This window comes from Protomyctophum bolini (assembly GCF_963924005.1).
Source record: "Protomyctophum bolini genome assembly, chromosome: 7".
NCBI lineage: Eukaryota > Metazoa > Chordata > Actinopteri > Myctophiformes > Myctophidae > Protomyctophum > Protomyctophum bolini.
The window spans coordinates 35,035,002-35,059,605 of record NC_137868.1 but is presented as its reverse complement, the minus strand read 5'-3'; the positions used below and the strand labels follow the sequence as shown (position 1 = coordinate 35,059,605).

General features: G+C 42.0%; 1 protein-coding gene across 1 annotated transcript in view; it reads left to right on the top strand.

Moving 5' to 3' along the window:
* The first annotated feature begins 2,065 nt into the window (after positions 1 to 2,065).
* The window catches only part of pogzb (pogo transposable element derived with ZNF domain b), a 54,467-nt gene continuing 31,928 nt past the window's right edge, over positions 2,066 to 24,604 (top strand). Inside the window, exons 1-6 of the mRNA XM_080767220.1 lie at positions 2,066 to 2,191; positions 3,848 to 3,963; positions 7,108 to 7,152; positions 21,569 to 21,607; positions 21,916 to 22,253; positions 22,730 to 22,814. Of these exons, the coding sequence (XP_080623346.1) occupies positions 3,852 to 3,963; positions 7,108 to 7,152; positions 21,569 to 21,607; positions 21,916 to 22,253; positions 22,730 to 22,814 (619 nt within the window). The 5' untranslated portion in view covers positions 2,066 to 2,191; positions 3,848 to 3,851. The remainder of the gene's footprint in view (positions 2,192 to 3,847; positions 3,964 to 7,107; positions 7,153 to 21,568; positions 21,608 to 21,915; positions 22,254 to 22,729; positions 22,815 to 24,604) is intronic.

Genomic DNA, 24,604 nt, shown 5'->3' with positions numbered 1-24,604 from the left:
GCAAAGACAAGTGCATGAAAGTACAGTTCAAGGTCTGCTAATGGGATTAAACAGCCAAGAAAGCACTATAGCTTGTTTCCTTTGGGGTCCTTTTCAATTCATCAGATCCACTTCATGGATCCTTTACAACATTTTTGTATTTGTTCCTCTTGTCCTTTAAAGTCTTGGTTATTGAATGCTTGTTCTATAAGCAGCTTTGTGACCACGGGGTTAGAGAAGTCACAGGCTAGCACACAGCTCTCTGTTCTTCCTCATTGTAGAATTCATGGACTGTGTTTCCTGAAATTCTTACACTGTAGCTATTCTGTTATGGTAATATTGGTCTGACTGTCATATATTGAATATTTATCTACCATTTCTTGATTGTATGCATTTGCATATCACAAATTGACATTTGCCTGTTGTGCAAACTAGCCATTCATCCAGAATGGCTAGTGTCTCTGCCATCACCACCAGTCCACCACAGAGTCAAGCTTGGTCCCTAAGCACCTTGCCAGCTCGCCTAATCAGTCTGACTAGTCTGGCTGTGTACCTCTGTCTGGCGTTCCCACACCACAGCATAGAAAAGATCACTGCATGGAGACCACTGACTGATAATAAGTCTGAAAGTCAATCACAATCTTCTTTGTTTTGGAGAAATTGAGCTGAAGCCGGTTTCAATCCACAAAGTCCTAAATCACTTTCCTGTATCTTCTCCCGCCCTTGATGCACCTGACGATGGCGGTGTTGTCACGTCAGAGAATTTCTGCAGGTGGCACATCTCTGTGCAGTGTCTGACCCCGCCGTGTAGAGGGTGAAGAGAAGGGGGGCCAGCCCCAGTCCTCTGGGGACTCCTGTGCTGCAGGTCACATAAGTATCCCTCAACCTGATATATTGTGGTCTGTCAGTGAGGTAGTCCATGAGTCAGGACACAAGGTGTTGGTCATCATGCATGCTGGTCAGTTTGTCTTTCAGAAGGGGAGGGGGGGGGGCTGTATGGTATTAAAAGCGCTTGAGAAATCAAAGAATAATATCCTCACAGCGCCACTTTCCATGTCCAGGTATGTGGAGGCCCGATGGGTTAGGTAGAGGATAGCGATAGCGTCCTCCACCCCTACCTTCTCCCGATATGCAAATTGAAGGGGATCCTGGGCATATTGCACCTGGGGACTGATGAAGTGTACGTAGAATCAGCCTCTCCAGTGTCTTCATGAGGTGAGAGGTCAGCGCTACAGGTCTGAAGTTATTTAGTTCATCGTACCGGTACGATACATGAGGTTTTTTTTTTACAGTCTATATGGGTTTTCCACAGTGTGGGAACCTTTCCCAGACGTAGGCTCAGCTTGAAGATATATGCTGGAGGGGGTCCCCAAGCTCAGTGGCAGGCCTTCTGTAACCTTGGACACCTTTTCGGGGCCAGCCGCTTTCCTGGGATGGATCCTCCGCAGCTCTCCTCTGACCTGGGATAGGGGGCAGGCCAGGGACAGTGGGGGACATGGGAGGGGGTGTGGACTGTGGAGTGGAGTTGTGGGCTTGGTGGGGACCGGGAGCGAGGTTATCATACACCATTTAGCTCACATATACCGTATTACAATATTCACATTAGAAAACAATTACTTTAATAGTTCATAATCATATCATGATTTCCCAATGACATGCATTGTATGCCTATAGTTTTTAGGTTAGCAACGATAAAACATAAAACGGATTTGTTTTTTTCACGTCAGTGAAACAAAATGGCAGTCCAAGAAGCTCCAGCCCAAACAAAGTGATGTTTTATTGTTCTTCATATCAACATCGAAACGGTCAATATGCTAAGTCTGTTATTCAGTGTTATTAAACAACGGCATAATGGCAGCGTTGCTGAATTAAACACTTAAGTTAATTATAAATGCTTTTAAAACACGCAGAAAAACACATCTTGGTTGGAGGGTGTTTCTCTCAGACTCTCCCACCACCCCGCCTTCCCACACTACGACGGCCAATGGGAACAGCCCTACCAAAAGCCGGACATCACGTGCGTTCGGTTTCGACCAATAAACGCAGAGATGCGGAGGGAGACAAGATGTCCCGCCTCTTCCGGTCCGGGTGTGCAGTTTGTACATTTTCATGGCTCCCTCCGTTCATATAGAGCTAGTAGAGAGTGCTAGTATCACAGTCGATACTCGAGAGCAGAACAACTATTCATTCATTGCCGTCAAATAAAAACACGGTAAGTCGTTTTATTTACGTTTACATCAAACGAATGTTTTTGTTTTGACGTGTGGGTCCGCGTGCATGTGCACGCCCACAGAAAGCGGCGGAACGCACGCGCGGGCTCTGTAGTGCAGTGGAGCAGGACTTTTACTATTGTATGTGAATGTTCCTGCACTGTTTAGTATTCATACATTGTTCTATTAGTGTATTTATCAGCAGTATTGTATAATGTGTGAGGACGGTGGTATGATCGATGCTTCACTGTAACCCGGGATGCTGTATTTATTTATATATGGTGAATGAAACAAACGAGAGAGAGACAAAAAACGAGGCTATTTCATAGTGGGCGTAACTTTCTTTCAAGACGGCGTGTGGCGATTGGCTCTTTGGGCACGTCCATCATCCTCACCATGACAATAGGAAGTTAAATGTAATGACCGACCGTTACACACAAAGTTACACCCATACACTAGCATACCCAGAATAACGTAAAGTATAGTAAAATAAGGTATTATGATACAACTTTACATCTCCAATGTGGTCCTTTACATTGTGATGGTCGTGGTCCTCTTTAAGAGGGCGGGGAGGACATTATGTTGGTGCTCTAGTGACTCCTACAGATTGGGGTCCCGGCCGGAGGTAAATATTGGGTCAAATGGGGGTCATCATCATCATCATCATCATCATCATACAGTTAATATGTGTGTGTTAGGCTGCACAACAGTGACACTTGGTTTTGAAAACCAACCAAATGCTATTTTTGTGCTCAGACACAGGTAACCAGGCAGCTAGCCGCAATTTGCAACTCTAGATTTTTTTACAATGGGCTGAATCCAGAGTTGCAATAACCTCCATCAACTTCCTATGCATGTTTTTTGGTTTGTGATCTCCTGGTCTTAAATGACGTTAAACTCACCAACTTTGCAGCTGCAGTCCAAGCTTGAATTATCCTCTTTCAATATGGTGTCGCTTGTTTATCATAAAAGTCCCCCGTAGAGATGTTATGAGCTACTTTCTGTCCAAAATATTCCAAGAGTGACAATATCGAGCCGCCATTTTGATTTTTGCAACGTGCCGTAAAACAAGATGTGAGGGGGAGTGCTTGTTTAATAGAATCTTACCTGCGCAGGTAAGACACCCAAAGAAGAGGGAGGGAGGGACGCTATTAAACAAGCGCTCCCCCTCACATCTTGTTTTACGGCACGTTGCAAAAATCAAAATGGCGGCTCGATATTGTCACTCTTGGAATATTTTGGACAGAAAGTAGCTCATAACATCTCTACGGGGGACTTTTATGATAAACAAGCGACACCAGACACAAAGCTATTTAATGAAGTGGTTGCACCACTTTAAAAAATAAGGAAATAATCGCCATGAGACTGGGCGGTCAGGGTCAAGGCCTGTGACATACTAGCGCCATGTCCAGGGGGTGTACTTGTACATCATGTCCAGCAGGTGTACTTGTACAACAAGCTGCCTCAACATGGCTCGGCAAGGCTTACTCACTTACTGTGTGTGTGTGTACAATACGTGTGCTCTAAATGGTGTGTGTGTGTGTGTGTGTGTGTGTGTGTGAGAGAGAAATGGGAGAAAAAAATACAATACCTGACCTGTGCTCTAAATGTTATGTATATCTGTGTGTGTGTGTGTGTGTGTGTGTGTGTGTGTGCAGCAACATGGACACTGACTCTGAGTTGTTCATGGAATGTGAGGAAGAGGAGTTGGAGCCATGGCAGCAGGTTGATAGTGATGTGGAGGAAGATGATGACTATGATGACAACTCTGGTGGTGAGTACACTGACAATCAAATCGTTATAGATAAGAGTTGATTGACAGCCGGGAGGGGGGCAGCAAGCTTTTAGCACACTCCTCAGAGACATAACGTCTGTGGAGGAAAAAACATTTAGATATTAGTATTTTTTCTGGACCGGTTCGCAGCCGAGTGTACGGCGCCTGGGATGATGATCAGCATCTCCAAATATGAGACCATTGTTCTCAGCAGGAAACTGGATTGTGCAGTCTGTTATGATTATATACTAAGTACTGGACCCTCATCTGGTTCTGGTGTGTGACGACCCGGTTGAACATTTCTGTGGTTCGGCAGCGGACAGACAGACAGGCCGGCCCGGGAGAAGATTAACATGACACGAGGCTGGTCACATTAAAACGTTCACAAAGTTTATTACACATACATAATCATATATATAGCTCTGGATCCTGGTGTCCTAATGACGTGCCACTGAGACATAACAATAACATCAGCTAGCAGCAAGTTGAGCTGTCTCCACTCTCCAGTGGCTATCAAGACAGTCAGTCTATCACTCCAGGCAGTACACGATACATATCAAGTACATTGCATATTCACATACAAGTACCTTGTATGAGTACACAGCATGTTGTATACTACAACACAGTCCAAGTAGGAATGATACATTAGGGCATGGTGGCACAGTTGGTAGTGCACAGCTAGAAGGTCCTGGGTTCGATTCCCGCTCGGGACGCTGTGGGTGCTGGCGGCGTGTTTCCTCCTCCGCGTCATCAGTGCCCATACCCGAAGGCGGGGTTGGCGAAAGGGCGTTTCTGTGTGGAGTTTGCATGTTCTCCCCGTGTCCCCTAGGGTAGGTACCCTCACAAAAAACATGCAGTAATCCTGGTCACTAAACTGCCTCCCCCTGGCCAGCCGGGGCGCCTGATGGAGGGGAAAGGAACTGGTTGGAATAACGCGCTACGTCCAACCAGGGAAACTCCCCCCTGTCAGGTGGAAAGGAGCAACTTGGACACTCAGGCATGAAGGAAGCATGAGTTCAAGTCCGTTGCTCTCCCCTTGTCCCCCATATATGGGGACTAGGTTGGTGGAGGGTGTGTAGAGCCCAGGATCACATTAGAATGATGATTGACACAGGGGTGAAAAATGGGTTACAAAATCGTGGGATAAAAAATATATATAAAAAAAAAGGAATGATACATTACCCCAGGTGAAGGAGTTTAAATATCTAGGGGACTTGTTCACGAGTGAGGGGAGGACAAAGGAGATCAGCCGGAGAATCAGTGCGGTATTGCAGTCGCTGTACCACACTGTTGTGATGAAAAGAGAGCTGAACCAGAAGGCAAAGCTCTCTTGTCTACTGAGAAATCTTCGTTCCTACTCTCATCTATGGTAGTCCGGCAGCTGTGGGTGTGGAGTGGGAAATTTGGTATATAGTTTTTTTTTTATTGACCTAAAATATTGTTTATACATTCATGTCATGAATGAAATTTAATGACTTTTTGTTGTTGTTGTTTGGCATTCAGACAGCCAGCAATGGGTAAAACACTAGGGGCCGCAATCTGCATTCAAAGATTTTCCTTGAGGCTTTGTCATTGGTCGATTTACCTGTCTACTTCCTGATTGGTTAGGGTTATTTCGACCAGGTTTTTTTTAAAATCAATGACAAAGCCTCCGGAAAGTATTCACACCCCTTCACTTTTACCACATTTTTGTTTTGTTGCAGCCTCATTTCAAAATGGATTAAATTCGTTTTTTTCCTCATCAATCTACACACAATACCCCATAATGATGAAGTGAAAAAAGTTTTTTCAAATATTTTGTTAATTTATTAAAAATAAGAAACTGGAAAAACACACTTAGTACTAAATTGAGGCCCCTTTGGCAGCAATTACAGCCTTAAGCTTTTTTGGGAATGATGCTACAAGCATGGCACACTTGAATTTGGGGTATTTTCCCCCTTCATCTCTGCAGATCCTCTCAAGCTCTGTCGGGTTAGACGGGGAGCGTCGATGCACAGCTATTTTCAGGTAATTCCAGAGATGCTCAATGGGGTTCAAGTCTGGGCTCTGGCTGGGCCACTCAAGGACTTTCACAGAGTTGTCCTAAAACCATTCCTTCGTTATCTTAGCTGTGTGCTTGGGGTCGTTGTCCTGTTGGAAGGTGAATCGTTGACCAAGTCGGAGGTCCTGAGTGCTCTGGAGCAGGTTTTCATCCAGGATGTCTCTGTATACTGCTCCATTCATCTTTCCCTCTATCCTGACAAGTCTCCCAGTTCCTGCCGTTGAAAAACATCCCCACAGCATGATGCTCTATTTTGGTTTCATCAGACCAGATAATCTTGTTAATAATGGTCTGAGAGTCGTTTAGGTGCCTTTTGGCAAACTCCAAGTGAGCTGTGACGTCCGGCTGTCATGTGCCTTTTATTGAGGAGAGGCTTCGGTCTGGAAGAAACCAGGCACCGCTCATCACCTGGCAAATACCATCCCTACGGTAAAGCATGGTGGTGGCAGCATCATGCTGTGGGGATGTTTTTCAACGGCAGGAACTGGGAGACTTGTCAGGATAGAGGGAAAGATGAATGGAGCAGACATCCTGGATGAAAACCTGCTCCAGAGTGCTCAGGACCTCCAACTTGGTCAACGATTCACCTTCCAACAGGACAACGACCCCAAGCACACAGCTAAGATAACGAAGGATTGGTTTTAGGACAACTCTGTGAAAGTCCTTGAGTGGCCCAGCCAGAGCCCAGACTTGAACCCCATTGAGCATCTCTGGAAGGACCTGAAAATAGCTGTGCATCGACGCTCCCCGTCTAACCCTGTGTTTTTCCAGTTACTTATTTTTAATAAATTAACAAAATATTTTTAACACTTCATCATTATGGGGTATTGTGTGTAGATTGATGAGGGAAAAAACGAATTTAATCCATTTTGAAATGAGGCTGCAACAAAACAAAATGTGGTAAAAGTGAAGGTGTGAACTTTCCGGAGGCACTGTAACTATGTACCCCAAATCTGAATTTGTGAACAGAGGATAAGTGTTTTGTGAACCGCCAGACGCCACAGCAAACTGAGGCAGGCTGGCACACTTTGAACACTGATAACTGGGTTAAACACTGACCTAGTCCTATTTATTGAATGCTGTATTGATTTCTCTGACAATAGGGGAGGAACGAATGGACATCTGCGAGAGACCCTGGTCAAAGCAAGGTATGTACACACACACTCACACATTGTAAAGCGCCTTGGATAAATGTGCTATATAAATGCACTATTTTACAACCTATGCAACACTTCCTAGCTAGTGAAGGAGGCTATCATGTCACATTTACTTAAGGAAAAATAAATTACATTTAACCCATTCAGGAGGGGAACCCCTTTTGGTGTTTTAAGGATTATGTTATACTTTAGTTATTGACAAACAGCAGATTTACAAGCCCATCGTGTGGCACCTGGCACCAAGTGCCGCGCAACATGCTTGTAGATCTGCTATGTTTTGAAGAATCATGAAAATGTGGCGCAACTCTTTGAATATATTCTTTCAGAGCGAACGTTTAACTCAAATCTTTGCTTCTGGAGGGGTCCCTGGGACAACATATTTTCAGATGGGGGTCAGTGGCCAATTACAATTTTTGCGGTCCTTGACATGGAATCGTTTGAAAACCACTGACATTGAAACAATGTTTTTTCAGAAAACTGTCCGATTTAGAAGCCTTTTTGTTTTTAATCGGTCTCAGGTCTAAATGGGTTAAACAATTCAGGATTTGATTCAGAACATTATCAACATTTTGATCCCCTATTTATTTAAACGTTATCTAGGTTTGTTTTAAAGTGTCTTATTTATTTAGTAAGTACATCTTGTTTGACTGGTATTCCATCCATGTGGCCACTAGATGGAGATGTCAGTCTTTAGAACTATTTTGTATTGGCAAATACTCAATTTATGACTTAATACATTGTCATACACTCATGGATAGCCTATTTGATATAAAACGTACATAAATATATCCTACATGAATCTAGAAATAATAATAAAAATATTGATGAGGAAATGGTTTCACATCCAAGTACCAATTATCATACCTTGACAGACTCATTTTTCACTTTTATTCTTATACTTAATACTTTCATTTTAACTGCATTTTGTAAGAAGACAATTTAATTTTAAATGGAAAATAGAGACCATCGCAGCATCGAAAGTAACAAAAGTATACTTTAAAAAATGGTCAAACATTGGTGAAATTTTCAAATGATAATAGGGAAGAGAAAATGGACGATCTACAAGCTTGTAATGGGCTTGTACATCTGCTAGTTTCACAATATTTATATGTGGAACCGAGTCAAACTGAATGTAATGCCTCAACTCCTACAATACAAGGGTGGGATGGGGTGTCCCCAGTTCAAATATTGTTTGGGGGGGGGGTCACAGCCTGAAGAGGTTGAACCTCCGGTGTAGTAGCTGAGAACTGTTTTGTGCGTTTCTGGAAGTACTGCTCTTTTACCGCCTGCTAAACTAGTATTTCACATCTTTGAATGTGTCTTGTCCATCCCCATCCACATTCAAAGGGGCTTGTTTGCACCACAAAACAACACTCGCTATAGACAAATCCACAGAGGTCCCGTGCACACAGCCATTGCCAGCCAAGTTATTTCCTGTAGCTGGTGCCAACATTTGCTGCGGTGTAAAAATTCCTACTGCTACAGTGAATGGGAAAGTGACTGTTCGTCTGATCACGTTACTCTTTTACCTGCTTTTTAGTAACATTAACTTACTGTAATTACGGTAAAGGCAGCTCACCCCTCAGATGAAGCAGTGAAAGGTCCTGAAAGATGAATAACGTTGCCCAGTCTTTCTGTTGTATGAACACAAGGCTGCTGTACCTTGTACCTCATACTTTAAATGCTCTAATAATAATAAATGACAGTGATGTAAATATGTTTTCAATGTGGTCTTTTAGATGGGTCCCATGGACATTTTCCCACTTCAACGACGTTAGGATTCATATTTTGTCATGTTTACAATTTGCAGCATTTTACTCCGATTTCATCTTGTAATAAGGTTACCGGTATATTCATGTAGAAAATGTACCTGAAAGAAATTAACATTTAACACAATTCTAAATCTGGCAATTGCAAAGAGTTATGCAAACAGTGCAAACATAGTAAATTAAATGTCGCCAAAATAAAATAAATACTAAAATGTAAAGTGTTAAATGTAATACTTTGTGGTACACTCAGTGAGCTAAATAAAGTGTATGGTGCATTTATGCACAGCTCAATTGAAGTGGTCTGTGCCTGTGGGGGTCTGTTCTGCTGCGTTGCGCTCAAGAAGTGACCCTTCGTCTGAGGCAGCGCTGTTTAGAGGAGAGTGTTGCAATCACTACGTTAAGTTCATTCATGGGGCTGCATGGGACACGTGACTGCCCTCTAAGATCTCTGGTCTGGCCTGTGTGACTGCTGTGCAAAATGGCGGTGACCATGTTATTGTGACCATAGGTTGCAGTTTTTACTACGAAAACCTGTGTGGCACGCGTCATGGCACGCCTCCATATATGGTCACGCCACCATATATGGCCGGCCCAATATATGAAAATCACAACACAGACCTCATCAAACCCTGGATAGCCATACATGGAGAAGACTGGATCATCAACTAGATCTGAATATATGGAACCGGCCAGCAACTCTACATCTGATCTCCAACCCTTAGATATCCATATATGGAGCTGACCTGTTCTGACATTCCATATGTTGATCGTGCCTCGGCCCTTCCTCTTCGATGTCTCCCTTTTGACTGATTCCTGAGTCCATTCAAACTCTAGAACCCCAAAGTTATTAGTAGTTCTCAACAGCCCCGAAAATTAAGGCCCGGCCCTACCTGGGCCCTCATCAAACCCTGTACACATGAGCCATCGTATTATTCAAGTATATCAGTGCAGTGCATAACAGTGACTTCAAATAGATTTGGGATTTATTTTACTTATTATTATTATTATTATAGAGCATTTAAAGTATTATAGAGCATTTAAAGTATGAGGTATAAAGTACACAGTACAGTAGCCTTGTGTTCATACAACAGAAAGACAGTGCTAAGCTTGACGCTTAGCAAGTAGCACACAAATTATTTTAGGAGCACGATGAAAAGTGATCAAATGTGTTTTTGAGGGGCGCTAGCCCCTCCTATGTATACCCTAACCGGTATACATAGCTTTAGTCCCCACACATTTGCCATTTACAATGAAAGGGGAATTCAGGTCAAATGTCCACTAAATCTTGTCCCATCAAAACATTAAATGCCATTGACATTGAGAGGAAAATGTATACGTCATATGCAAACGAGCAAATCAGCTATTAAACCAATCACAGCTAGGTATTCTGATGTACGAGATAATTCATGATGAAGTATGATGATAAGAGTGTCCCTCACTTCACCCAGGTGTGATTTTTCGATGAAGGGCAAGATGCTCGATTGTGAATTCAATTGTTTACATTCTCCTTGGCTTTGACTGCTTCAGACAGAACATCTGACACACAGCTACAGTAGACTATATTTACTAAGCTGGTAACTTACTCGGCTGCCTACCGTTGCTCGTTAAGCAGGTCACACAATGGATGGACCACTGATATTTATCCAGCCAGGTCGGTGATTACTAATGTCATTCATGCTGTGCAACACATGCTTTTGTAAGCGACGCTAAGGATTGTTTTGATCGATAATAATCCGTCCTGTGCGTGCACGCGTGCACTCTTTATTTGTGTGTGCAGCCGTGCAGTGTTTCTCCCGTGTTTGGTTAAAAGTTGGCGTTCGAACTTTACCAATAAGTTTAGAGTTCAACGTGTCGCGGACGCTATCATGCTGCGTTCACTCGCTGCCTGCGAGGGAACAACAGACACACAGCACAGAGTGCTAAAAGGGGGAGGGCGGTGCGGTGGAAGCAAGGGGAACAGATCTTCAAGCTAAGGATGCATCGAGCCTCGACACGTCGTTAGCTTGTAGATCTGCTCTTTTTGGCGAACGACACCGCCGTACTACAAATATAAATGTAGGTATAGAACTGAAACTAATAGAATGTGTATTGCGGGATCAGAGCCTTAAGGCCTATTCATAGTCTGGATTTTCGGTGGTAAGGTGACCACCGCTCCGGTGGTGAGCTGACCACCGGAGCTGAAATAACGTTGAGCGGTGGTGAGTAAAAACAGAGAAGGGCTGGAGCGGTGGCGGTGGTTTGCTCTTCACCGCGGCTCGTGACGTCATGTTGTAGTTCGGTGGTCACCCCACCACCGTAAATCCAGACTATGTATGAGCCTTTAATTGTCTTAATCACGATTGAACGGTCAAATTCTGTAGTCGCACCAGTGCTACAAATTGAATTCTACAACTCGCACGGTGCTATTTTTAGTAGCATATGCGACTACCTAGTCGCACTGTCGAGCCCTGCTCGTAGATGTATTTATCGATTCTGACATTTTCAATCTACGAGTCTAAAGTCTCATTGCCCATGTTGAGGAGTCTGAAATCCCCTGCCTCCGTAGCTACTCTGAACAAGTACAAATCAAAATCTAAGGTGCTTAGCCTGCTGCCCCACCTGTCTGCACAATGCGTTTATAATTCGTAGGTTCAGTAGTTAAAAATCCACTCTGTCTCAGAATCTGTCACCCATCTGGATTTTTCCTTGATCGCAACAGCGCCCCTGGTGGTCAGGGTTGCGCGGCCAGTTGTACATTTTGGGGAGATCCAAGATGCAAGACAGATTCCGAGACAGAGTAGATTAAAACACTTTATTGAAACCTACGGGTTATAAAAACGCATTGCACACATAAACCGGACAAGTGGGGCAGCAGGGTAATCACCTTAGATTTAGCATTTGTACATGTTCAGAGTAGCTCAACAAACATAATTTCTTGTCATATAATCGGTGCAGGAATATAAAAGAAGACATAATACATGCTTTCTAAAACTTGCCTTTAGATCCTCCATAAAATGATGTACTGTGCACATCAAAACAACGGCATGTATCATTTCTGTCTCGAAGATATCGTGAGATTTGGCTGCCAGACAGGAAACGGTGGACAGTCTTGTGATACTTGTTACGTTCAGAAACGTATTTTGTGCTCTTTAGATACCTCTATAAAATTACGCAGTATACACATCGAAAAGCAACACATCAGACAAAGTGCTATGTCTTCTGTTATTTTCCAGAAGCAATTATTTTACAAAGGTCTCAGTCAAGGGCAAGGCTCATACATACTCCAGTTTTAGGTGTTATCACCTATCACCGTCGCCTTCATAATGAGTTGAGGCCATCATGATGTCCTTAAGCATTGATCCCGCCTCACTCTGGTTCAGATGCACAACCCTCACTCCACCATCGCACACCATGTTGGCACAGGCAGGCTGGCGCTCTTTCGCGACATTGCTCTAAACACAGTTTAGCAGAGGAGGAGGTTATTTTTTATGTGCATTTTCTTTCTAGTGCCTCTACGCTACTCCTTTTCCCTATTCTATTCAGTCTGTTTCTCTCGCTTTATGTTGTGGCTTTCTGTCGCGGTCTATTCTTCCTTTGTTCTCTCTTCCATCTCTCGGCTCTGTTTCTGTTTGCTCCTCTGTGCCTGCAAAACCAAGGGGACCGCCCACAAAATTACAAGCCCAATCGGTGAACGAGGTGATTTGTGACTTGTCAGAAAGTAAAACCGATGTGTCGGGATCTGCGGTGATAGCTGATCACCGCGGCGAGTGGCGTAATATTGTAGTGCACCACAAACTAGAGTATGAATAGGCCTTTCATTCAGAAATAGTGTTTGTTCATGAGCTGGTCACCCAGCTCTCTGACTCCAATGCATTCCACCAAACTTCCAGGTGTAGTTTGGCTACCACGTTGCAAAGAATCTGCCCTCTGGAACTGTGTAATAGCGAAAATTACTTCTGTGTCTTTACCTTATGTTTCGTATACAGTAGGAAGAGTTTTTCAATCTTTGTCTGGGCTGTAGAATATTCAAATTAGACTTTTATCAGTTTATGGCATCCTATCTATCCTGCCAACCTTTTCACACTCTTTCCTCCCTTGAAGCAGGTTGTGCTTGACCTGTTTAGGGCCTTACACCTTTTTATACAATACACTGCACTCACACACAGCACATTCATACATCCATACACTGCATACATGACTACCAGTGGTGGAAAGTAACATTTAAGTACATTTACTTAAGCACTGTACTTAAGTACAATTTTGAGGTATTTGTACTTTTACTCCACTACACCTCAGATCCAAATATTGAGCTTTTACTCCACTACATTTGACAGCTTTAGTTACTAGTTATTTTGTAGATTTGGAATATTATTTCAAAACATACGTTCTCTACTTCAACCCCATTTACATTTCGTCCATTTCTAAATGATCCATCTACAAGCTCTCGATGCATTGTGAGCTTGTCTATCTGCTATTTTCAAACTATTTTTACACATTTGAAAACTTGAAATTAGACATTTTCTCCATGAAGAGTAGATTCTACTTTTGGTACTTTAAGTACATTGATACCAATACTTTTGTACTTTCACTTTCACAGTACATTTTTAATTCCGGACTTTTACTTTGTTTACTTTTACTTCTATATTTTACGCAAGCATAAAATGTACTTTTCCCACCAATACTGACTTATTCATACCTCATACCAGTTTATGTTTTGATTATTGGCAATAATCAAAACGCAAGTATGGCATACTGTATTTAATTTAATGAATGAATAGTTTAAACATTTGACTTGTGTGGACTGACTGGACTGTTTTACAAAAACGAATAGAATACACACATCACTTAAGGCTCATACATAGTCTGGATCTTCGGTGGTTAGGTGACCACCGAACTACAACATGACGTCACGAGCCGCAGTGAAGAGCAAACCACCGCCACCGCTCCAGCCCTTCTCTCTGTTTTTACTCACCACCGCTCAACGTTATTTCAGCTCCGGTGGTCAGCTCACCACCGGAGCAGTGGTCACCTCACCACCGAAAATCCAAACTATGAATAGGCCTTTAGTTGAGGTGTTGGGTTGGAAAGTGACATAAGGTAAAATAATAAACCTGCACACTCCTCATAGTCTGGAGTGATTTCAGAAAAAAGGCCTTCTATATGGAGGTGAGAGGCATTTTGGGGTAAAAGTGGGAAACCAGGACATTGTAAATAATTCAAGGTTGCTGAATCAGACCTTTCTTTTTCAAAATGGCAGCCAATTTTAAATTATTTATTCAATAACCCCATAAAAGGCAAGCCAAAACTACAAAGTGTCTATATCTATGTTCTGAGGGTCAGACGATGTGTTTAAGGCATTTTAGATTTATTTAACCCTTGAAATAGCCCACATTTACTCCAAAAGGCCTCTAACATTTAAAACATTCAGAAATCCCACCTGTCTGTCAATTTATTGACGTTTCGAGCGAAGGGGCAAAACCTGACCCAGGGAAGAGCCTTGGCTTTAAACCTCAATAAATTACATTGGAGCGTGCAGCTTTATTATTTTCTTATGACTCCCTTGTTTTGCCATGTATTCCTTAGAGCATGACACCGAGACTGAATCCGACTTCTCTGATGATGACACACAAACTTTACCGACTCCGAGCGATCCTGGCCATGTCGGTAGTACACAGACTAGCGGACTTGAAAATGGTGAACATGGGCCCAGCGGCACCCCTCATCGAAGTAGTACGAGACAAAAGGCACCTGGTCGTCAAGCCGTGGAAGGCATTTCAGATCATTCGGATCTCACGGATGACGAATGGCTTCCGAGCAGGGACTCTGGCAGCGCAGGTTCTCCAGTCCAAAATGCCAGTGGTACGAAGACCACTGTTAGCAGTAAACCTAGAGGTAAGAACAAAAAAAAGTTTATTTTTCTGCACATCGCACAAAATAAATAAATAAACGTGAATACAAAATATATATGTATTTTATAGTAATTATGTATTTCTATAATGTACAGGTCCCAAACGAAGGGGACGCCCACCCAAAGGTGCAAATTCTGCAGAACATGGGCCCGGTGGAAGCGTTCCAGCAGAAGATCCCGGCTGGTCTGAAACCAACTGGCACCCTGTAGACATTCCTTTCACTGCAAAGCCTGGACTTATCAATGGTTCTGCTGCCCTTGAGTCAGACCAACCAATTGACTTTCTTGAGCTATTCCTGACTGACGAGCTGCTGGAGGGTATTGTTGTTCAGACTAACTTGTACGCAGAGCAGTGCACGCAAACTGCTGGTGATAGTCACAGTCAGCCACATTCTAGAGCTCTTGCATGGAAACCCCTAATTCTGTCAGAACTAAAAATCTTCCTAGGGCTCCATTTTCTCACTGCTATCGTTCATAAGCCTGAGCTAGATATGTACTGGTCTACAGATGAAGTTATAGCAACCCCCTATTTCAACAAGACAATGTCTCGCAACAGGTTTCAACTCATATGGAGATTTCTTCACTTCAGTGATAACAGTGGTACTGAAACAAACGATGGTACAGACAAGATGTACAAAATCCGCCCTGTTTTGAATTACTTGGTCTCCAAATTCCGTGAAATGTATCAACCGAATGAAAATATTTGCATTGATGAAGGTACACTTCTGTGGCGTGGACGCCTAAATTTCAAAGTGCATAATCCCCAACAGCCTGTCAAACATGGCATAAGATCCTACATCCTTTGTGATTCTGAGACGGGCTACTGTTATAACATGAATCCCTACTGTGGAGAACCTGCTGCCCTAGTTGACACAGTTGTCGGTCTCCTTGATGCCCTAGTGGACTGTGGCTATAGATTGTTCATTGATAACTTTTCTAATTCTGTAGCAATGTGTGAGCGTCTACTTGAGCTGAAAACTCATGTCTGTGGTACACTAAGAAAAAATCGAGGCGAACCACGAGTCATTCGACAGGTTTCAAATTATGACCTGGGAATTGGGGATGCAGTTGTGCGCCACAATGGCAAGGTGATGGTCTTGGCATGGCGGGACAAAAGCATTGTGAGAATGGTTACAACATTCCACCAGAATGAAATGGGAAAGAAGAGAAAGAGAGGTCAGCCAGAAAATAAACCTTCAAAACAGAAGCCTGCTTGCATTGTAGCGTACAGTAAGTCAATGACTGGAGTTGATAAATTGGACCAAAACATTGTCTACTACCCGTTTGTCAGGAAGTCAAACAAGTGGACCAAAAAAATTGTAGCCTATCTGTTTGAGATCTGTTTGTTCAATGCGTTTATCATTTACAAGGCGAAAAACCCACAGGGCAACTGTAAATGTCTTCTGTCATTCACGCAAAGTGTCATAAAGTCATGGACCAGCCCAATACATGCTGTGGAGCAGGACAGCGATGATCAGGAATACGATCAGGAACACGATCCTAGGGCGCCATACAATAATGACCCTCAGAGCAGGCTGAATGCCAAGATGGGATCCCATGTACTTGTTGAGTTAAACCCCACCGCCAAAAAGCAGCGACCAGCTAAGCGATGCAGGGTTTGCTACAAAAAAAACATTCGGAAAGAGACAAGGTACTACTGTAAGGGTTGTGGTGTCCCCTTACACAAAGGGGAATGTTTCTCACTGTACCACTCAAAGCTGAGTTTTGACTATGCTAAATAATTGTTTTTAATTTGAACTGAGCTAAGCTTGCTCTTTGATTTACATGGAAGTGAAATGGCAACGTAAAAGTGTTCAAAGGCACATTCTAAGAGTTGTTTGTTTTAAAACTTCTGTGTCACTGAAGCCAAAAATAAATGGGTCAAATCACTGTTCTGCTTGAAAGAGTCTCCTTCACAAAAAAGCATTTCTCTGCTTTCTGTTGAAAGTAGACTATTCTTTCTTTTGAGATATTTCGGTGTTTACATGACCAGGCGGGGAGGAATTGTGTCTGCATGGTTGTCATATTCCTGATATGGGACTCCACAACACTAGTAGTAGGTCAGGGTGGCTTATTATCAGAGCTGGAGGTGCCCAGGATCAAAGCCATGATCTTGTGGTTGAAAGGAGAGTACTCACTGACTGAGCTACCAAGCCTGCTCCAATAATGAGAGTGCAGATGACAACATACAGTCTAAGCACATTCCAAGTGTCAAATGTTAAGGTAGGCCTATAACAAATGTTCATATAGCCCCATCTTGGGTATATGCAAATTAGGTGTCCACACAGCCAAATATTCCAAAATGTTTCTAATTGTTGTCAACCTGAAATTGATGACATGTTTGCATTTGTACCTCATCTGGTTCAAAAGTTATAGCCAAAACGGTTTTCAGTTGGCAGCCACATTGGATTTGACCACTATGGCGAGAGTGAATGTCGCTGGTACGGGTCTCTAGCGGGCCCCTAGCTGGTGCTAAATTGCCCTCTGGGCCTGTACTCCAGGACCTGGCTAAGATATGTATGCACTTCATTTAGCGGAGAATATCTCAGCTGTTCTTGGCTAATATGACCGCTGACAAAATTCTCTATCCGGGGTGAAATACCCCAAAATGACCATGCCCTTTTAAAAATAACCGCCACTTAAAATATGCCTCTATCTTCTAAACCGGTGGGAGCTGCAGATTTTCTGAGATGCTCAAAATGTTCAGAATACTCAATAGACCATATGCACACGGCGGTCATCTTTCCATAAGTTAATGGCAAGGTGGAAACGAGCCACAATTTGCCAATGACCGCTCATACATTCAAACCGACAGTCCAATCTTATTGTATTAAATTATGTCAAACTCACCAACATTGCAGCTGTACGAAAAGCTTTAATTATCCTCTTTCTATCTGCAAAGTGTTTGTTTCATAAAAAATCCACGGTAGATATGTTATGAGCTACTTTGTCAAGAAATTCCTTGCAGGTGATTTTTTTCGAAGTATTGGAGTTTGGAAGCGCTCATTGAATAATCACTCAACGATCCTGCATACCACTTGTTTTGAATTTGTACATAATGCAGGCGGCAGCTGGATGCTGTTACTGAAAGGGAGCGCTTCCAACACTTCACCTGCAAGGAATTTCTTGACAAAGTAGCTCATAACATGTCTATGGTGGATTCTTATGAAACAAACACTTTTCAGATAGAGCATCATTCAAGCTTTTTGTACTGCTGCAATGTTGGTGAGTTTGACATAATTTAATACAATTAGATAGGACTTTGTTTGTTTAGATGTATGGGCGGTTAAGGGCAAATTGCGGCTAGTTTCCACCATGCCATTAACTAAAGATGACCGCCATGTGCATATGGTCTATTCAAAACTGTATTCAAACATGAGTATTCGGAACATTTTGAGCATCTCAGGAAATCTGTTGCCCAAACAGTTTAGAAGATAGAACCATGTTTGAAGTAGCTGTCTGGTGTGGTCATTTCCCGGTATTTTGCCCCGGATAGAGAATTTTTCACACTTCCTAAGTTGTTCGCAGCGGTCATATTAGCCAAGAACAGTTGTGAATATCCTCCGCTAAGTGCATACATATCTTAGCCAGGTCCTGGAGTACTGGACGAAAGAGGCCAATTTTCACAACATAAATTATATAAAAGTGGGTCCTAAACAATTTATCTTAAATCTGAATATTTCATTCTATTCCCCATATATGAAGGACATTTCGGTATGTTTCAGCATAGCGGTGGCCGCCATCTTTAAATGGTCATTTTTGAGCTTGACATACAGCATATTTGGATTCAGCACACCTTAATACTCCTTAAAATCCTATGTCCAGCTTCGAGGGTTTGTGTAAACACAAACATTGTGCAAACACGAACATTGAATGCCATTGACAATGAAAAGGCCAGTTTTGAGTGTTTCTGCAAACACAAACATTGAATGCCATTAACAATGAATGGCCAGTGTTGAGTGTTTTTGTAAACAAACATTGTGACACAAAACAAAAGTGAGGACGCAAATTGTGACGCAAACTGGAATGAGATGATGTATAAGAGCGCCACTCACTTCACATGGGTGTGATTTATTTATATATGTGTGTGTGTATATATATATATATATATATATATATATATATACATACATACAGGTCCATCTCAAGTAATTGGTATATTTTGTAAAAGTTCATTTTCTTCCGTAATATAATTCAAAAATTGAAACTTTCATATATTCTCAATTCATTGTGCATAAAGTGAAGTATTTAAAACTTTTTTTTGTTTTAATCTTGATTATGGCGTACAGCTCATGAAAATCAAAAAATCCTATCTCAATGAATTCGATTATTTTACGAGACCAACACAAAATTACTTTTAAATGAGAAATGTCGACCATCTGAAAAGTGCAGTTAATACTTGGTCTGGGCTACTTTTGAACAAATTATTTCATCAATGGGGTGTGGTCAGTTAAGCACAGTAATACCATGGTCTGTAAACCAGTTACTAGTAGTTTTGGCTCTGTGGGCAGTGCCAAATTGAGCTGGAAAGAAAAAGCTCCCATGAAGCTTGTCAACATACTGAAGCACAATGTGTTAAGTTTTCACTGTCAGGGGATCAACACCATAGCAGATAACATGGCCTAAATCATCACTGTTTTGTCAAGTCCAGAGTCTCAACACAACCATCTATATGTTTTATTTTTATTTATTTTTATGAAAGTTGAAATGAAGAAAATGTTTAGGGTGGATTTCTTATACTAGTACACCTGTCAGAGTGAGGCCAGTAGTCTATGCCGGCAGGGGTGGGCAACTTTGACGATGGAGAGGGACACTATATTTCCAGACTCACTCCAGAGGGCCACATTGTATATTACATTACTGTCGTAGCAAAAATAGCCGATCTACAAGCTCAAAACTATTAATATATACTATTGCTATATTTGAATTGAAATCCTGTATATTTTTTTGCTATTTTTGAATTGGAAGCCTGAAAAGTAACATTTTGATTTAATTTCAAATGCATTTAGTTAACATTATGAAGTAAATACAAATACATTACATTGGACATAAGAAAGACAATGTGTTTAAGACGTGACAGTACTTCAGTAGACCCCTTGGTGTGGCTGTTATGTGCAATGATGTCTTCCCTTTATATTTAGGGATTCTTCCTGGAGCCTGAAACCTTGACAGTCAAAAAATGTAATATAGTGACATCATTGTGGCTTCAGTTCAGGTGGATCACCAGGCAAACCAGGCATACTTAATGAACTGGTGGGCGTACACACATAAAAATGACATTTTAACAAAATCTTTATATATAACAATAAGACCTGAGGGTGGAAAAAATCATGGCACTCCATCTTTAAGCTACGAATATAGAAATAATTAAAGCAGGTCATGTTTGCATGATTGGAATTGTAACAGCAGAAATCAATAATATTTCAGTGTTCCGATATTAAGTTGGAACACAGTTGGAGCATTAAGTGAAGGTGGGGGATATGGCCCCTGGGCCGCCAGTTGCCCATGTATGGTCTATATGGCATCCATTGTTGGGCAACATTACTCAGGAGAGTAATGTTACTTACAGGTATATTACATTATTACTCCTTTAAAAAGTAATACGATTGTATTACTTATTAAATCAAGAGTAATATCGCTATATTATATTACATATTACTTTTGCACCCCCAACACCAACTGCAAAAAGAGTCACCACAACACAATCTGTTTAGCCAGCTTGTTTTAGAACTGAATCCAACTTCTTTCGAGTCACCAAGCTAAAACGGCCATAAAATAGCGCAGCAATTTCTCTTCACATTTTAAACAAAATGTTTTCAAAAGGTATCCAACAAAACCTGAGTAATATGAAATATTAACTATTTATGTAATATTTTTTGTTTTTGGTGAAGTAATACCGTACACTACTTGTTACTGGGTAAAATAATATTACAGTAATAAATGAAAGGTAACTTGTTACTTTAGTCATGTATGACATCTATCAATCAATATCCTATCAGACTACACTACAGGAATGTCTTTGTCACATCACAGGTTTACAGCTGTACCGTGTAATACAGTGGGTGATACTCGGAGCTTGTGGATCGGCTATTTTCACTACTTCTTAAACATGTGTGTTTATAATTTAGGGAATTCATCTGTTTTCTTCATGACATTACTGGAAATAAATCATTGCGTTTTTGTTTTTGATTCATGACAATGTTTTGAAATAATGATAATTAAAAACAAAATGTAGGAAACCAAAGCGGCCTGTAAAAATGTGTCCAGTGTTTGGGAACCAGTGCTATACATCAGTGCATCCCAAAGTGGGGTCCTTGAGGGAGTGTCAGGGGGACCCCAGCTAAATGATAGTTTGGAACCAAATGGACCCTTAAGGGTCTGTAACTCTGAGAGTGTACAAATGGAACCAAATGGACCTGTTCCATTTGTACACTGAGTTAAATTAACATTGATTTTACAATATAAATTGGAGTCCCAGAGATAGAAATGCCATTAAATGGGGGTCTGTAGACTAATATGCATGTCAAACTGGGGGTCCTTGAAATTAAACGGGTTGAGAATTACTGCTAGAGCCGTAAAAATCTTCTCTTATGGGTCCCTGGCATATCTTTTCAAATAGGGGTCCGCAGGCTGATTAGTGTAAATTTGACCTCGACATGAAAAAGTTTGGGAACCACTGCTGAACATGATATGTAAGTGTTATACCCGATGTCTGTCACCTGCCTAAATATATGTCTCTGTCTGCTTATAGAAGAGCCTCCCGATCCTCCCAGACTGGCCATGACCACAGGTGAGTCATAACTGATCAATCGAAAGATTCAATCACATATTTGCATGGTGTGCTGTAATCACATATTTGAATAATGTAGAAAAACAATCACCAGTATAATTGATTATGAAAATTGACTGATCTGTTAGTAAGTACAGCTGTATTGATTGCGAGTGAATCGTTATATTGATTCGGTCCGTTCCGCACAACTCGACGGTAAAACCACAACACGCTCGATAAGCGTCACCGTGACGTCATCCCCACTTGCCGTTTGAATGTACAGTTAATATGGCAAGCCGTGTTTCCTGACTTTGTAATCTCTTCCACAGCTTCGACTCTGTCCACACCTCAAGTACCTGCTCGTGCTATCACCACGAATACTAGTACTACTAGCCTCATTACCACTGGTAACGCTAATAATGCCACTACCCCCAACAACGTGGCTGCCTTCGCCCCCTCCCCAACAACGGCGGCGATACCTCAGGGCCAGCAGCTCTACCTGACGCAGACGGCCGCCGGAACGTTCTTGGTCCCTGCAGGTTCGACGCAGACGGCCGCCGGAACGTTCTTGGTCCCTGCAGGTTCGACGCATACGGCCGCCGGAACGTTCTTGGTCCCTGCCGGTCCTGGAGGAGCCGGACGTCAGCAGATCCTGCTCACCTCACAGGTCATTACTAGACTACATGAAGATTACATGACTGACATGAAGAAGGGCCTGTCAGCTCTTTTCACGGCCTCTATAGACAGAGTGGTGCCCTGGGCTGGGTTATTAGCCAGGCTAGCCCTGGGCGTGTACCATAAGCACAGCTTAACACCCCGTGGATTCGTTTAGTAGGCAATGCTTTGTTTTCAAGAGTGTTGCTTGCAACCTGCAGTAGTATTATAAAGTTATAAAAATATGCAAGGCTACCACTACCACACCCCATGAAGCCTTGAATTCATAGATTTTTTCCTAAACTGTGTGTGTGTGTGTGTGTGTGTGTGTGTGTGTGTGTGTGTGTGTGTGTGTGTGTGTGTGTGTGTGTGTGTGTGTGTGTGTGTGTGTGTGTGTGTGTGTGTGTGTGTGTGTGTGTGTGTGTGTGTGTGTGTGTGTGTGTGTGTGTGTGTGTGTGTGTGTGTGTGTGTGTGTGTGTGTGTGTGCAGGGAACTGGGAGGCCGGTCCAAATGACGCGGCTAGTTTTGAACATGGCTCCTGGATCCAGCCTGCAGCCTCTCACCTTCATCCAGTGTAAGACCTGCTGATAATTCCAATGATCAACATGATAATCTACAACCCATTAAGACCTCACGCCGATTCTACAAAATGCCTTCTAAACCATATATAATATACAGTATATATGGCCACGGACCTCCATCTGAAAATATGTTGTGCAAGGGGCACCCGCAGAAGAGAAGATTTGTGTTCAAATTTTCACTTTCAAGATTTTCAGCAATAGCAGATGTCTAAGCTCACTTTGTTCCACGCAGTGAGCTTGTATATCTGCTATTTTTAGCCAATGCTAAAACATTAGGCGAAAATAGCACTTATTTTCGACAAAGAAGTTTGGTGTAGGGGAGGAAAAAAGAGCAGACCAAGTACACATTTTATAAGCATTGAGGGTTTAAGGCAATCTTCTAGCGATATTAAACGCCTTAAGACGAGCCTGCACGTCATGCGTACCCAGCGCATGGCGCAAAATGAATTACTCAGGATGAGTATACCTATAGTACAGTCCCGACTCCCGACGCTATATTTCCAGAGCACTGAAAATATAGCTGACATTTTATTCTAGGTACAGTCGAGGCACAACTAGCAACGTCCTCCAGACAGCAGCTATGGAGAACCTTTCTCATTCTAAGCCCGGGGTCTTCAACAATTTCAAAGTGTTGTTGCCGCAGTCGCTTACATAGGCCCCTCCCACTAGTTTTGCCAGCCAATTACAATGTCACGTTACCCCTGCACCCATGTGTAAGTAATCCGGACAGGATTTATCCCCCCCAGAATCTTTTTTGTGCAAGAAACGGTTACATTTTTTGCATTTGCGGCACCCCTATGGGGGCTCTGTGTTGATGCAATCACCCACGACATGTGATTCAAATTTGGGGTGCATTGGACGTTTGGTTCGTGATTTGTGGCATTTCTTTTAAAACAGGCCCCTCCCACTAACTTGGGAAGCTGATTATGGTCTAACGATACGCACTATCAAAATTCTGCCTGTGGTGTTTTAATCGGATACGTCCAGAGATAATGTGTACCGATTTCTGTGAGATTTGGACAAAATCTATAAGAGGAGCAAAAAGTGTGTTTTGGAGAAAATTCAAAATGGCGTGGCGAAATTACATGGGGAAATTACAATTTAGGCATTTAGCAGACGCTTAATGCCTAAATCCATGCGTCATGACCCAAGGAATCCAGGGAAAAAATAATTTCGATTTTACGGCTGTTATAGCGCCACCATGAGGCCGACCAATATAATTATACGTTAATTAATTTTAGTAATTATTATGCAAGTTTTGTAACTATAGCCCTTACAGTCTCTGAGGAAAAAATACTTGGATGTGAGTTTTCGCATTTTCCCATTCATGTCAATGGGGAAATTGAATGCACGAATACATTAATATCAATTAAACTATACAACATTTCTCATTCCCGATGAAGCCGGTCGATTTGACATCTGGCTCAAGTGCGTGCCACCAAAACTGGGAGGAGTAGTGTTTTAAAATAAAGGTTACTCTAGAAAGAATAATAAAGTGTTACAATTACTATAGTCTGGTTAACCACACTAACTACAATTTAGGCGATTTACAGTAAGCAAGATAACAACAAGCTAATTCATAACAAATTCATGATGTAATAACACATTAGAATATCGTGGAAAGGACATTTTCTCTCTGTAATGTAATCATCTGTAATGTAATCAGTTCATGAAAACAAAAAAATCCATCTTAAAATATTCATTATGTATCTTTCCACAATATAATTAGTTTTATAGCACCTGTAGATGTAATAACATTAAGAACATGAATTAATAACCCTGC